The sequence below is a fragment of the Cyprinus carpio genome, chromosome A19 (assembly GCF_018340385.1).
Source record: "Cyprinus carpio isolate SPL01 chromosome A19, ASM1834038v1, whole genome shotgun sequence".
Taxonomy (NCBI): domain Eukaryota; kingdom Metazoa; phylum Chordata; class Actinopteri; order Cypriniformes; family Cyprinidae; genus Cyprinus; species Cyprinus carpio.
In genome coordinates this window covers 9,891,546-9,906,541 of record NC_056590.1, presented here as the reverse complement: position 1 = coordinate 9,906,541, position 14,996 = coordinate 9,891,546, and the positions used below count along the sequence as shown (strand labels likewise).

At 35.5% G+C, this 14,996-nt stretch overlaps 1 protein-coding gene and 1 long non-coding RNA gene across 2 annotated transcripts; both read right to left on the bottom strand.

Moving 5' to 3' along the window:
* Positions 1-376: 376 nt before the first annotated feature.
* On the bottom strand, positions 377-6,335 carry LOC109075207 (CD209 antigen-like protein C). The gene is made up of 7 exons (XM_042776297.1): positions 5,817-6,335; positions 3,511-3,636; positions 2,685-2,732; positions 2,486-2,557; positions 2,243-2,314; positions 1,942-2,099; positions 377-1,850 (listed from the first exon to the last, which is right to left on the bottom strand). The coding sequence occupies exons 1-7, from the start codon at positions 5,890-5,892 to the stop codon at positions 1,734-1,736; spliced, it is 669 nt and encodes a 222-aa protein (XP_042632231.1). The 5' UTR covers positions 5,893-6,335; the 3' UTR covers positions 377-1,733.
* Positions 6,336-13,322: 6,987 nt separating this feature from the next.
* Positions 13,323-14,344, bottom strand: LOC122148871. The gene is made up of 3 exons (XR_006162682.1): positions 14,157-14,344; positions 13,635-13,862; positions 13,323-13,426 (listed from the first exon to the last, which is right to left on the bottom strand). It is a non-coding gene; the product is annotated as an uncharacterized LOC122148871 (long non-coding RNA).
* Positions 14,345-14,996: the final 652 nt, after the last annotated feature.

Below are 14,996 nucleotides of genomic sequence, written 5' to 3'. Positions count from 1 at the left end.
TCATCGATTCATTGAATTTGTTTTATAATGATCCAAGCCACAGCTCACTTACTCATTAAACCACAGCTGGATGGCAGGGATGTTCAAGTAAAATGCAATAGTGACTTTTAGAGAGATCATTTAATTTTGCTTATTTTGCTTAAATGTGCTGATTTATTTGTTAATTTTGTTTCATTAAACCTATAAATTATGATTTAAAACTATAAATTGTGACATAACATAATGGCATATAAAACTACAGAGATCTATTTCTGCAGCTTTGTTCTTTACTCGTCTCAGTAGTTTTCTTCTATAAGGCTTTTTTGCTGTTTTCACCCTTTCAGATGTGTCACCCAATCAAACCAATATCAGAGAGTTATATCATAACATTACTAAATTACATTTAGTCATTTATTTATCATTAAAGAGCCTTACAGATGAGGAAATTCACAATCAATTTATCATCAATAAAGCTGTAGAGGACACTGCATTAGTGACCTCTTGTAGAGAAAAGAAGAGAGAATTACAAAGTAACTGAACAGGCAGAAAAAGAGTGCAAAATGCAAAAAATACATAAAATAAAATACAAATATCTTAATGCAAAATTATAAGATTATCTTCATTTCAGTTATTTATTTAGATAAAGCACACTAGTCTTTATACTATCCTTTAAGTTTGTCTGCTCAACACATTCAAAAAATTACATATATAAACAAACTGAACGTGATGCATTGCCAATCATACATAAATATTTGTACTTTCTGTAACAGTATAAACTTTAAATACACTATAGTTGTTATATTTATCATCACTAAATCCAATTAGTTTCAATGTTTAACACTAAATATTGCTTATTCCACATCTAACCATATTTTAAACATACTTAATAACTGAATGAATTGTTTTAAAAATTGTTTTCACAATGAACAGATTTGGTATTTGAATATGTTTTGAAAATGATTATTTAAATAAAATCAAATACATGCAAATCATTTATAATAAACTATGTCATGATTTTTTTTAAATGCAGAAAGTGTCATTTATGCATGACTGGCAAATATGCATAACGTTTAGAAAACTGTGTAATCCAAGTGGACGGACATGTGCAATTCAAAAATATATACATTTACGCCAAAATATTTTTTGAGTGCACAGCAGTTTCATATATGATACTGAAGCACTTCAGTTGACTGCAAAATGAGTCATGTGTGAGGTTTCAAAATAAAATAATTTTGTAATGGCATGTACAGTCTGTAACTGTATAATAATTCATAACAATTACATAATATAGATGATAATAATCTCTGGAGAAAAGAATAGTATTTTTATTCTGACATAAGCAAATCCAAAAAAAGCCTTGTTTTCTGAGCACCACTGACGGAGGTAAATTATTTCTTTTCACAGATAAACTTCATCCTATAATTGCAAGAAACATCAAACCAACTATCTAAATAGTTTAAATCATTTTTCACAATTGCACAGTTTTCTTCAGTAATATCACCTTCTTTCCAGTTATCAGGTTCACTTTTTCAAGACTCTCTCTTGTACCAAAACTCAAAAGCAGAAACAGACGATCAGAGTAAAAACAATAATATTTAGTAAAAGAAAACATGCTGTAGCTTTTTTAAAACATGCCATTATTCAAAGATTTAAATGTTCCAGTAATATGACAATGATGAACGATAATAATAAAGTGATTTTTTTAATGTATTTTTGTTCCATTGATTAACTTAAGTAATTGCAGTCAAGAGTTCTTACTGTACTCCAGTTTCACTGAGAGTTTGGTTATTCACCCAAACCCAGTGTCCTTCAGTTTTCAGATCATTGAGACCAATCCAGTACCATGCTTTAATTTTAGAAGCCAGAAAACTCTAATGGAGAAAACATCACATGCAATACTGTTTCTGAATATTGTGATTTAAACAGGTCAAACATATAATTCTTTGATTTAAATTTTCTCACCTGTTCTGTCTGGCTGGTTATGGTGACCAGATCAGCTCCTTTTGAAACACAGAAAGCACGACTGCTTGACCAGTTCAGTTCATTACAGCTGAAGAAGTACAACTTTCCATTAAAAGTTGTCCAGCTCATGTCACAGTTCAAAGACTGAGCTGTAAATGCTGAAAGAAAAAGCATATAAAAATGATCCTTTGTTTAGTTTGTGATGCTTTTGAAATGAAAAAAGGAAAAATTTGGTTTAAATTGCAGAAGTTTTTAAACACTTTGCCTAATCTTTCATTGGTCTGAAGCGCAGACAGCTCACCTTCATAAAAGGACAGTTGTTCTCTAACTCTGGTGTAGTTGGCTGTAAGTTCCTCAATATTTCTTTCCATGACTGGTTAAGAGACAGTTATTAAGAAAAAGAAAACAAGTGGTTGGAGAAATGTATTCAAAAGACTGACTTGTATTTGCCAAACAAACAAAAAAATTAGTTGAATCAAAGCTGGTTCATAATTAGTACACTTTGTTCTAGTAGGTGCATGAGTCTGAACCTAACATAACTCACTATTGTTGATGTGGAGATGTTCTCTAACTCTGGTGTAATTGGCTGTAAGTTCCTCAAGTTGTCTTGTCATGACTGGTACAGAAACAGTTATGAAGAAAATGGAAAACAAAAGCAAGCGAAAAAATTCACTCTTTTAGTTCTTTCTCTTTATACACTGTTAATGAAACGTTTGTTGGATACATAAAAATATTATACTCACTTGTGTTGTTAGTTTTCTGGGCAGACAGTTGCATTGAAACATTGGCATCTGATTAAAGACAAAACAGTAACAATGATGTCACTGATATACTTACTGTGTCAAGAAAAATATGTGAACCCAAATTGTTGTTTTTTTGCCTTATTGGTCATAAATTGTCAACTGATCTTCACCAAAGTCACAAGTATAGACAAACACAATGTGCTTAAACTAACAACACACACACACACACACACACACACATACATATATAATCTATCATGTCTTTATTGAACACATTCCATTAAACATTCACAGTGCTGTCGAAAAAATAGCTTTACCATTACATTTTTTATTTTGTTATTATTATTATTATTATTTGAGTTTCATGAGTTATTCACAAATCCCTTGTTTTGTCCTGAGCAGTTAAACTGGCAACTAATCTTCTGAAAAATACCCTAGGTCCTAGTTTTTGGTTTCCAAGCATGTTCTGCATATTTGCATAATTTAAAGCAGTGACTGTGGTTATGAGATTGGGGTTTTCACACTGATGAATGCTAGAACAAACAAAACTGTGCAGGTCCTGAACTTTTCAAAAGAAATGTACTTATTTGTTCCACAGCACTATGAATGTCACTATGTGTTCAGTAAAGACATGAAAGATTACATTTGTTTGTGTGTTGTTAGCTTAAACATATTGTGTTTGTCTATTGTGACTTTGGTGAAGATCAGAGAATATTCCATGACCAATTAATGCATAAATCCCATCCAATTCCAATGGGTTAACATACGTTTTCTTGGTACTGTTTATCTGTATCTATCTTAATATAAATATATCAGTTATACTCACACAGTATCCCCAGAATACAGAGACCTCCAAGAGCAAAAACCAGACAGACAGCAAAAACAATCAGAAGAACTTTAGTCCGTTTAGAGAGATAAACTTCTTTCTCACTTTCTTGCATTACAGTGTTACCTGTGGTTAAAAATTTTATTATATAAATTAAATAATTTCTGAACCTTTGATCATTTGTATTATTTCTGTCCAGAACTTTTCCTGAATTTATATTTGCCTAATTTCTGATATATATATATATATATATATATATATATATATATATATATATATATATATATATATATGAAAACGTCCTAACATCACATTTGTACTCTTGTCCTGAGAACACAATCCAAACGTTACTGAAATCTACCTTCATTATAGTTGACTGAGTGTATGTTTTATGTACTGTATCATAAATGTACTGATATTATTATTCGAAGGATAGAATTTACAAATATTATTTAATTTTTATATTAAAATATTATATAACTTAACAAGGTATCAAACTGTATGTTTATTTCTGACTCAGAATCCTGTACAGCAGTAACTGAGGTAAAGATTTTGTGACACCTAGGCCTGTGCAACAACTTTCTATGACAAGTGAGAAAAAATACATTAACTGTTGCTTCACAGCATCTTGAGAACATGAAAACTTAAGGTGGTGGTGAAAAAGGTTTTGATTATAAGTTGTTTTTATTTTAAATTGACTAAAACCCTCATGTTTTTCTGTTGGAAAATTCTATATTTATATGAGAAAATGAAAGGAAAAAAATATTCTTATGACTGAATTCTGCATGCATTGCAGTTGTTGCGTTCTCTTGCTTCAGTCTGGAGGAGGTCTGGGCAGAGCGAGGAATGAATTTCGTTCAATCCTGTTCCAAAGTGTGTTAGGGAAAGGGAAATAACCACAAATTAAATGCTGTGTTGTGTTAAACACACACAAGCATGTTTCCTTAGAACTATGTTTAAATCCGTTTACCTGCAAAAGTGTTATTTTAACCAAGGCATTAATGCAGTGTGCTGTTGTATGTTACTGTGGAAGTTAGCCTGAAGCATGCTAATTCCTCTTCTTTGTTTGAATGCTTAGCAGAAGCAGGCAATTTGATTGCAACGATTGATAACTACATGTTTCCAACTTATGCAGGCATGGTTATGTATTTTTATGTTTGAACTTGATTTGGTTATATATGTATATATGTGTGTGTGTGTGTGTGTGTGTGTGTGTGTGTGTGTGTGTGTGTGTGTGTGTGTGTGTGTGTGTGTGTGTGTGTGTGTGTGTCTATCAAATGCTGAAATGTGGGCAATTGAAGAGGTACATTATATAAGTTGAATTTGAATATGTGGAGGAAATTTTATTTTCAGTATTATTTGCTTCACTGTACTACAGAGTGTTCTTTAGACTGTCTCAGTTTGCTTCAGTATGCTTGAGTTTTCGATGAGCTGATAGATAACAGGAAATCTATTTGATGTGTGATGTGTGCAAACCAAGTGTGGGACACAGATGTTATTTTATTTTCTTTTAATGGTTTGCATTAAATACTTAGAAACTCATCTGGAGGACATAGTTGAACCCCTTAAATGGACATATGTTGTACATGCATTATGATTGGATGAGATCAAAGCATCCGCTTTTGATGAAGGTATAAATGTTGAGTTTGGGTGTTTTCTCTTTGTTGCAATACAGCCAACCCTGAAAAATGGTATGAATGTAGACCTTTTCCTGCAGGAAAATAAATATTTAAAAGACTTTTGTCTCGTTCCTTTACTGGAATAGAAAATTGGCACGACAATTTGGTGTCAGAAAATGGGATGCCTTGTGTGGACCCGGAGGAACACCACTGACAAGTGTGACCAAACAAGACAAGTGTGAATACACCCTAAGAGTATTTTTAAGAACAAAATTGAGATCAACTAGTAGGATCCTTAGTAAGAGGATCTGGAAAAGGTTATCACAAATATATCAGTATGAAGACTGACCTAATTTTTTAAAGGTACATCCGAGGGCTGGACTCACACCGTAACCAACTAGATGACTTGAACTACAGAAATATTTACTAATGCTGCATGCATTTCTTGCTATGATGGGGTTGACATAAGTGATGAGAATGAATGATGATTAACACTCACTGTTAACACATTATGGATATGACAGTGTTGGCGGTGTTTGATTCCCAGGGAATGCATGAACAGATCAAATCTATTACTTGAATACAATGTAAATCGCTTTGGACAAAAGTGTCTACCAAATAAAAACCCACCATAAAAGCCAGTCCTAAATCATTAAAATATGCATACTGCTAATATTTAAGCCTTACCTTTGTATCGAGAGCATTTTTCACCTGAAGCAACTGTTCTAAGTATGAAACTAGAATTTTCATACAGTGAATCCATTTCATGAGATGTCAACAGAACTGCTATCTAATGAGACAAAAGACGTGCCCTATGAGACTAGTGCTGGTTGAGATAGCTGAGAATAAGGAAGTCACAAAAAGTGTAATTCTTATTAATACAGACAGGAAGTTATGGGTCTGAATAGCAAACAGAGCAACTACATGTTTGGATATGTTATAGTCTCTGAAAATAAGGTACAATAAAATGTAGATTTTAGATTTTGCTGGTAGTATGTTTCTTCAGCGTCAAATTTGTTTTTTGAAAAGTGTGAAATGGAAACGGCTGCGCTTACAATCCATTGGTTCATTTTATTTCACTGCACGAAACCAATGGCCGTGCAGTTACACTGCATTACTGAAAAGGCTTCAGTCATCTGAGGAAAAGGAGTTTTCCCATAGAGTTTTAGCAGGCGCAGTACGAGTGAAGTATCGATAGGTATGACGGCGTTTAATTGCCACGTTAAAAATTTTTTTTTTCTAAGATTATGAGATTAAAGTCGAAATACTTCGAGAATAAAGTCGAAATATTACGAAAATAAAGTAGAAATGTTTCGAGAATAAAGTCGTAATACTACGAGAATAAAGCCGAAATATTTCGATAATTTAACATCCCGGATCGAGAGCACCGGGAGAAGATGACCTTTCATCTGACGAGCTTATCCGGGACGATCCTTAATGTTCAGACACCTTTAGTAATTTACCTTCAATATTGTACACGGCTGCCAGTAAGTGGAGTTCTCAGCAGAGTGGTGTGCTTGTTTACTTATATTATTAAATTATTATTACTTTACAAAAACGAAGTGAAGGGAGCATGCACAGCTGTTGGTTATATTGCTGTATGTAGCCTGTGGAAGTAATGTTAGCTGCAGCATGGGGCTATAATATTTTTGTTCATTATTTTCCCAATGACAATTTTATGATTGTTTTATGAAGGCTACTATGAACAGCTTTTCCCCAGTTTTATCACAGAATAAGGCAGGAAATATATTTTATAGTTTCTATACTAAAGGATATGTCCATCAGTACTGCAATATTAATATAGGTTATTTATTACCTGGAGATAACTTAAAAAACACACATAAACCATATATTGTCGCAATCGTGTGTTTATTGTCTTCACGTTTTCTGTTTTTTATTCAGCTCAGCTACAGCGATTGGTGGATGCTTTTGTCCATATTAGGGATTTCCTGCATGTCATAAGTCATTACTACTATGAGTCTATTTTGGAGTTTCTACGCGAGAGCGCCCGCCGGTGTCAGGATCCCAGTCTATGTTCCCCTGTCTTTGGTTTTGTGGACTCTTATTTTGAAATGTTCTTGTTCCCCTTTGTTTCTGTGTTCCCTTGTTCCTTTGCCCATCTTGTTAGTTTCTTATATAATTGATTAGCTCCTCCCTCCTTGTTACCTCATTATCCTGTCAGTATATAACTCAGTCTCACACCACCATTCACTACCGAGTATTGTTTAGCCCTATTTTGTCTCGTTTACTGCCTTGTCTTGCCTTCGTGTTTTGTTCTTGGATTGTTTACCTGGTTTTTGATTCTTGCTTTCGTATTTTTGGGTTTACCCTTTGGATTACCCTGTCTGGATATTGTTCGCTCATCGAGGACCCACGCTTGCCCTAGGATTATTCTTGTGTCTTGCCCTCTATAAACCTGTTTGCCATTGTTTGACCCATGCCTGCTATGACCACGTCTCTGACCAATAAAAGCTTGCACATGGATCCGCACGTCTCACATCTCCTCGGCTCAAACGTTACAGAATACTCGGCCACACGTGGATCCAACGGCTTTTCTGAGGAACATTGGCCAGGTATGGACACGGCAAGAATTTTGTTAGCCCTTAGACAAGGCCCGCAGTCGCTGTAGAACTATGTTCATGAATTTTTAGCCATAGCACACTATTCAGACTTACCAGATTGTCTTCTGATTTCTGTGATGGCATAAATCAACCCCTTCGTTCTAAGATTAGACGCGAGGGTCCACGCTCATCACTCGCTCAGTTTATAGATTATGCTTTGTTGACTCACTCGACACCGCACTCACTCAGGTAATGACAGCTGCACTAGAGCATGAGCACAAAATGGCGTTAACAGCTGAGCCTGATTGCAAAATGACAGCCACAGCTGTGCATCCAGAGTCACGTCACATCACAGCTGATCATCAAGGTCAGTCCTTCAGTATCCCAGTCTGGTCTCCAGTGTGCGGGATGCACCGCTAGTGTCTGCACACACAGCTGGTATCCCCAAACCCACTCACTCTAGCCCTCCTGTTCTTGAACTGATTTCCCTGTCTGAAGTGCTTCCCTTGATAGGGATCGCTTTATGGTATGTTTGGGCTGCATACACCACCACAGAACCTCCCGAGGTGCAGGCACTCGCTTCAGCCTCTGGCGTGGTGGTGGCGCCCAGCGATGCACTCTCAGCCTGTTGTGTTATGGTCGAGGAGACTGTTACTGACTTCTCCCTGTTCCCTGATGTTACTGCTGTAGAACCTTCAGAGGTGGCGGCAACCGCTGCAGAACCTCCGGAGGGGTCAGTGGTATCCAGTTATGAACTCTCTGCCTGCCCAGCCATGGCCAGAGAGGCCATTTATGAGTTTTCAGTCTGTCCTTTCATGGTCAAAATGACCGTTGCTAAACTCCATACCTGTCCTGTTAAGGAGAATGCTAATGAACTCTCCCTGTTTCCTGCTGGTATTGCTGCAGAACCTCCAGAGGTGTCAGTAGTATATGTTTGTAAACTCTCGTACTGTCCTGTCACGGCTGTGGAGGCCGTCCATGAACTCTCATCCTGTCCTGTCACGGCTATGGAGGCCATCTTTGAACTCTCGTCCTGTCCTGTCCTGTCCTGTCACGGCTATGGAGGCCATCTTTGAACTCACTGCCAGTCCTGTCACGGCCATGGAGGCCATCCACAAACTCACTGCCTGTCCTGTCACGGCCACGGAGGCCATCCACGAACTCACTGACTGTCCTGTCACGGCTATGGGGGCAGTCTTCCATACTTACTTCCTGTCGCGTGCACGGGCTCTCAAGTGGCCAAGACCACAAGTGTGGGTATTTGGACAAGGCTTTAGTGTATTCCATCATACATCATGTTCTGGAAATAAATCCTGAGACTTTTTGCTGAGATCTCACTGGAGGTCATGGAAACCTTTCCAATGTAAGTTAAATATTAATCTAACAATTAGATATTACATATAATTTGGTAGAAAAACAGTGTTTTACATTTTACTGGTGCAAAGATGAGTAGTGGTGATATTTATTTTGCACAACATTTGCAATTTGTATCACTTAAGTAGAAGCACCACATATTAAAATTGTCATGTTATAGAGACTACTGAACAGATATTTAGAAGTTGATTTTAAAATGCAAAGTATTTAAAATTAAAATTAAAATAAAGCTATGTAAACATAAGTGTGTCCCATCAGGTAATGAAAATTTCAACACACACTTGTGGTCTTCATGCTCACTTGAACACTTGAGCCCAATACAGGAAATATGTCATACTCTGTAAGTTGTCAAGTGGCTAAGAGCAAAGACCGCAAGTGTGGGTATTTTGACAAAGGCAGTTATTTTAGTTTCTTAGATGTCCTGGCTACTTAGAAAAAAATATTTGTATTAAAGTCTGGAGGACATATTTTAACACCTTAAATGGACATATATGTTGTATATGCATTATGATTGGATTAGATCAAAGCATCCGCTTTTGATAAATGTATAAATGTTGAGTTCGGGTGTTTTCTCATCATTGCGATCAACAGCCGACCGTGAATGACTTTATGAATGTAGACCATCCTGCAGGAAAATAAATATTCAAAAGACTTTTGTCTCACACCTTTAGTGAAATAGAAAGTTGCCATGACATAATAAGTGTGTGATGCATAGTGTCAATGTATACTTTGATATCAGGTAAGTACAGAGGGGGTTGTGGTGGGTACTTGAGCATCTGCCCCTTTTCCCATTGATGCCCAAAGTGCCCTTTTGTCAAGGCATTTTTTTTTTATTTTTAAATTAAACTCTCTTTTGTGAAGGCCTGCCCAATCTAATTATTAGTAAAATTAATGAATAATTATTTAGCCATAAATAAAATGATCTACATGATGACCTATCATCTGACTAGCTCATCCGTTAACACACATAACTATAATACACCTTTAATAATTTACAATCAAAATTTACTTCACATGTTTATATTGCTTTGTGTATCCGGTGGAAGTAAACGTTACACTTATATTATTAAATTATCACTTTACAAAAACAAAGTGAAGAGAGCATGCACTGCAGCAAGGGGCTATAATATTTTTGTTCATTATTTTCCCAATGACAATTTTATGATTGGTTTATAAAGGCTACTATGAACACCTTTTCCCCAGTTTTATCACAGAATAAGTCAGGAAATATATTTTATAGTTTCTATACTAAAGGGCATTTCACTCAGTACTGCATTATTAATATAGGTTATTTATTCATTACCTGGAGATAACTTGAAAAACACACATAAACCATACATTGTTGCAATTGTGTGTTTCTGCTCTTTATTCAGCTCAGCTACAGGGACAGCTGGATGCTTTTGTCCATATTAGGGATTTTCTGAAGGTCATAAGTCATTACTACTATGAGTCTGTTTAGGACTTTCTGTGCGAGAGTGCCCTCCGGCTTCGAGTATGAATGAAACATACACTGCATGAGAGTGTTCAGCGTTCCTGATATTCATATCTCCTCATTTTGGATACAAATAAAATGCCAGGTCTTGCAAAGACTATCTATACTGTCTCTTTGAATTTTAAACTACAAAAAACAAATTTAAAACACATTAAAAAAAAAAATTCATAAAATAAAAAAAAATCATATAAAAATTAAATATTTATTAAATATTAAAAATGCAGCTAACGCTGTTCTACACACAGCAATATAAACAACGGTGCAATAATGACTTATGACGTGCAGGAAATCCCTAATATGGAGAAAAGTATAGAGAAGAATACAAAGTGACAACAGGCAGACATTTTTGGAAGCATGCAGTAGCCATGTTGTAAAAATACTAAATTACCAGCATTTTAGTTCCATTCTGTTTCTCAAACAAACCTATCACATGGCTTCAGAAGACTTGAAGTAGATGTAGCACACATTACATTTACATTATTCATTTTCATTTAGCTATAGCACACAATGCATATACTACTGTATATACTATCCTTAAAGGTTTAATTTTTGTTGTTAGACACAACACAGATCTTGTCCATTTTTGAAATTTCACTTAGAATTAGCACTGTTTCATCCAGAAGATTTACCAAGACGAGAACCAGAAGGCTGTCACCTGCTCAACACACTCAAAAAATATGTAAGCCTAAATTTAAGATTTATTTAAATTGCATAGAACATCTCCATTCATTTGGATTACAGAGTCTTAACTAATAAACTTAACGTGATGCATATTTGGCAGTCATGCATAGATGAAACGGGTAATATACAGGTAAGTTGAGTACTAATAAACAATGTATTTTAAATACACAATAACCAAGTTATCCATGATTGAGACTGAATTTGAACAGGCTGATTCTACTGGGCTATGGCAGAGTATGCAAATTGTAACAGAATATACGCTCTTTCACATCTGGATTGGGGAAAGGGAACTATGTGCGGATGAATTTTGTGGACTTTAGCTTTGCTTTTAACAGTGATGTTCCCTTAAACCTCTGCAAAAAGCTTTGAGATTTAGGGTTGAATTCTTCCATTTGTCACTGGATCATGGACTTTTTGACAGGAGGTGGTTAGATTAGGAAACTACACCTCCTCTACACCCACCCTCAACATTGGAGCCCCCCAGGGCTGTGCTTTACTCTCTTTATACCAATGACTGCATGGCTAAACACAGTTCTAACAAACTGGTGAAGTTTGCTGATGACACGGTGGTTTTAGGCCTTATTAGTAAAAACGATGAGAAGGCCTACCTTGAGGAAGTGGATGCTCTCTTCACATGGTGTCATATTAATAATCTCTCTTTGAATGTTGAGATGATTATCGATTTTGGGAGGAAGCAAGTGAGAAACTACAACCCCTTGACGATCGGTGGGGCCACAGTTGAAAGGGTGAGCAGTTTTAAATATCTTGGGGTAGGCCTATATCTCACAGAAGATCTTTCCTGGAAAATGCATATAGATCACCTTGTGAGGAGGGCAAATCAACGTATTTACTACTTACGACGACTGGCTAGGTTCAAGGTCTCACAAAAAGTGTTGAGGACTTTTTATACTGGAGCCGTGGAGAGCCTACTCATAGGGAGTATTATCTCCTGGTCATTGACTAGAGTTGTAAGGTCAGCACAGAAAGCCATCAGGACCTCGCTCCCTGACATCAAAAACATTTATATTCAGAGATGCAGGACCAGGGCTAAAATAATTATTAAAGACTTTTGTCATCCTGGACACAGTTTACTGTTATTGCTCTCATCAGGGAAGCGATTCCAGATTTTGAGAACCAACACAGAGAAACTGAGGAGGAGTTTTTATCCTCAGGCAATCCAACTATTGAATAAGGACACTGAAGAAGTCTGCAGACTTATGTTAGTATTAAATATATAATTTGCACTGTATTGATCTTATGTATGTTCATGGCTTTATATATTTGTATTTTTTGGGAGTGGGGGGGGGGGGGGGGGGGGGGGGGTGGGGGGGGGGGGTTCTTGTTTTTATATTATAGTTGTTAGTATTTTTGCATTGAGGGATGAGAAACTAGGGAAAAATCAGTTCACTACATTGCATCGCATGTATATATATGTGACAAATAAAGAACCTTGAATCTTATCCTCAATAAATCCAGTTGGTTTAAATCTCATACATTGTGACCAACTGAGTATTGCTTGATCAACAGCTAGCCATATTTTAACCATGTTTATAGTTTTTAACTGAAAAAAAAAAAAAATAATAATTTTCACAATGAACATGTCTGTGCTGGTTCTCAGCCATTTGAATTCATGCATTTCAAAAATTATGCCATGATTTGACTGACAAATATGCATCACATTAAGTTTATTAGTTTGTTACCATAAAAATGTGTAAGCCAAATGGACAGAATTTTTTAATATGCAATTCAAATATAGGAATCTTACATTTAGACCTAAGTGTGTGTGTGTGTGTGTCTGTGTGTGTGTGTGTGTGTGTGTGTGTGTGTGTGTGTGTGTGTGTGTGTGTGTGTGAGTGTGTATGTGTGTGTCTGCACAGCAGTTTCATACAGAATACTTAAACACTTAAATAAAATCAATATGACAGGATACATACAGTAATAACAGCTTCAGTTCAATCACTGGAGAAAAAAATGCTTTGTTTTCTGTGCATATACATAATAGACCTTGTTAAGCATCATTGATGGAGGTAAATTATTTCTTTTCACAGATAAACTTCCACTGAGAATTGCAAGAACTATAAAACCAATTGTTGAAATTACTGTTCACAAGTGCACAGTTTTCTCCAGTGGGATCCACTTGTTTCCAGTTATCAGGTTCACTTATCTCAGAATCTCTCCCATGCCAAAACCTTCAAAAGCAGAAACAGACGATCAGATATAAAGTAATATTCTTCCTTACAGTAATATTTTGTAGAAAACCAAACTGTAGCTTTTGTAAAATATGCCATTGTTGGAAAGATTTTAATGTTTGAGTACCATAATGAATGATAATACATTTGTTTAAAAAAATATATATTTTAGATATATTGCTTAACAAATAATTGCAGTATTTCTTACTGTACTCCAGTTTCATTGAGAGTTTGGTTATTCACCCAAACCTCAAATGAGTTGCATTCATATTCAGGGCTCATCTGATTTTTTGTAGATAGTTTACTTTATTAGTATTGTACTGGCCTCGTTGAACCCACATTCAATTGTCCAGCAAGTTCAACACCTTCATGCAATAACTCCCGGAACCACAAGGTGATGTTGAGAGTGTAGCTTTATCACATAAATGGTGTGAAACTGAAAATACAAGCACATACACTGGTAAGTTACATATTCTTTAACAGTTTTCTATATTATGTATGAGCAAAACTACTGCTTATAGTGACTACTCAACTCAACTCACTCAATGGATTCACTATATTTTCAAAAATATATTAACTTGTAAATAATATCACATGTGAAAGATGAGAGAATATGCATTGTACTGGCAAGCATAAACATGCCATCCTAAATAACATCAAAATAAACATCTTTAACTACACAAAATGCAATGAACACAATAATGAATAAAGACAAAACAAGATGGCTTACAGGGAATGCCTTATTAATAACTTTGAACGGAGGATGTCTTTTGGATTAATGAATGCCCATAACATGAAAGATCTCTGCCTCTGATTCAGTCTCTTTTTGATGACATCACTAATTGTATAGGCTAATACTGATGAGGTCACTTTCTAATTTCTTGCTAAACCTCATATGACCACAAGAGGTCGCTTGGCTACATGATATCACACCTGGCAATGCCAGGACAAGTATGATGTTTAGTGATTTTGGTCTGTTAATATCACTGTCTAAGTACATTAAGCCACGTTAAGTGTTTTTCACGTTAAGCGTTTTAGAATGTCTACATTATTTCAGTCAATAAAGCATCTCCTAAATGTGTAATTGTTTTTTTTTTTTTTAATTATACAGTTACTACAGTGCTAGAATTATATATTTTTAATGAATACTGATAATATCCCCATCCTTACCTTTGTACTGAAAGTGTATTTCATCTGAATCAACTGTTGAATACATGAAACTAGAATTCTGAAAGACCGAGTCCATTCCTTGAGCCTGACAGAATACGTGTCCACTGAGACTTGAGTGCTGCTTGAGATTAAGGAGAATAAGGAAGTCACATAAAGTGCAATTCTTATTAATACAGACAGGAAGTTATGTCTCAATAACAATCTGTTTGAATATGTGAGATTCAATAAAATATGAAATGAAATAAGGTATAATAATCTATGTATGTGCTGTCCTTTTGATGTTAAAACTGACTGCAAGAAGAGTGATGTGAGAAATATCAAAACTAGAAGCTTTTGTTTTATTAGGTAAATCTGCTTCATAAATTCCTTAAAAGTCAGAACAGGAGATATACTGCATTTA

Coding starts and splice junctions, on each gene's coding strand:
- LOC109075207 (XM_042776297.1), bottom strand. CDS start 5,892: ATGGATTCACTGTATGAAAATTCTAGTTTCATACTTAGAACAGTTGCT. Junction 3,637..5,816: donor AAAATGCTCTCGATACAAAG/GTAAGGCTTAAA, acceptor TTTTAACCACAG/GTAACACTGTAATGCAAGAA. Junction 2,100..2,242: donor ACAACTGTCCTTTTATGAAG/GTGAGCTGTCTG, acceptor TTTTTCTTTCAG/CATTTACAGCTCAGTCTTTG.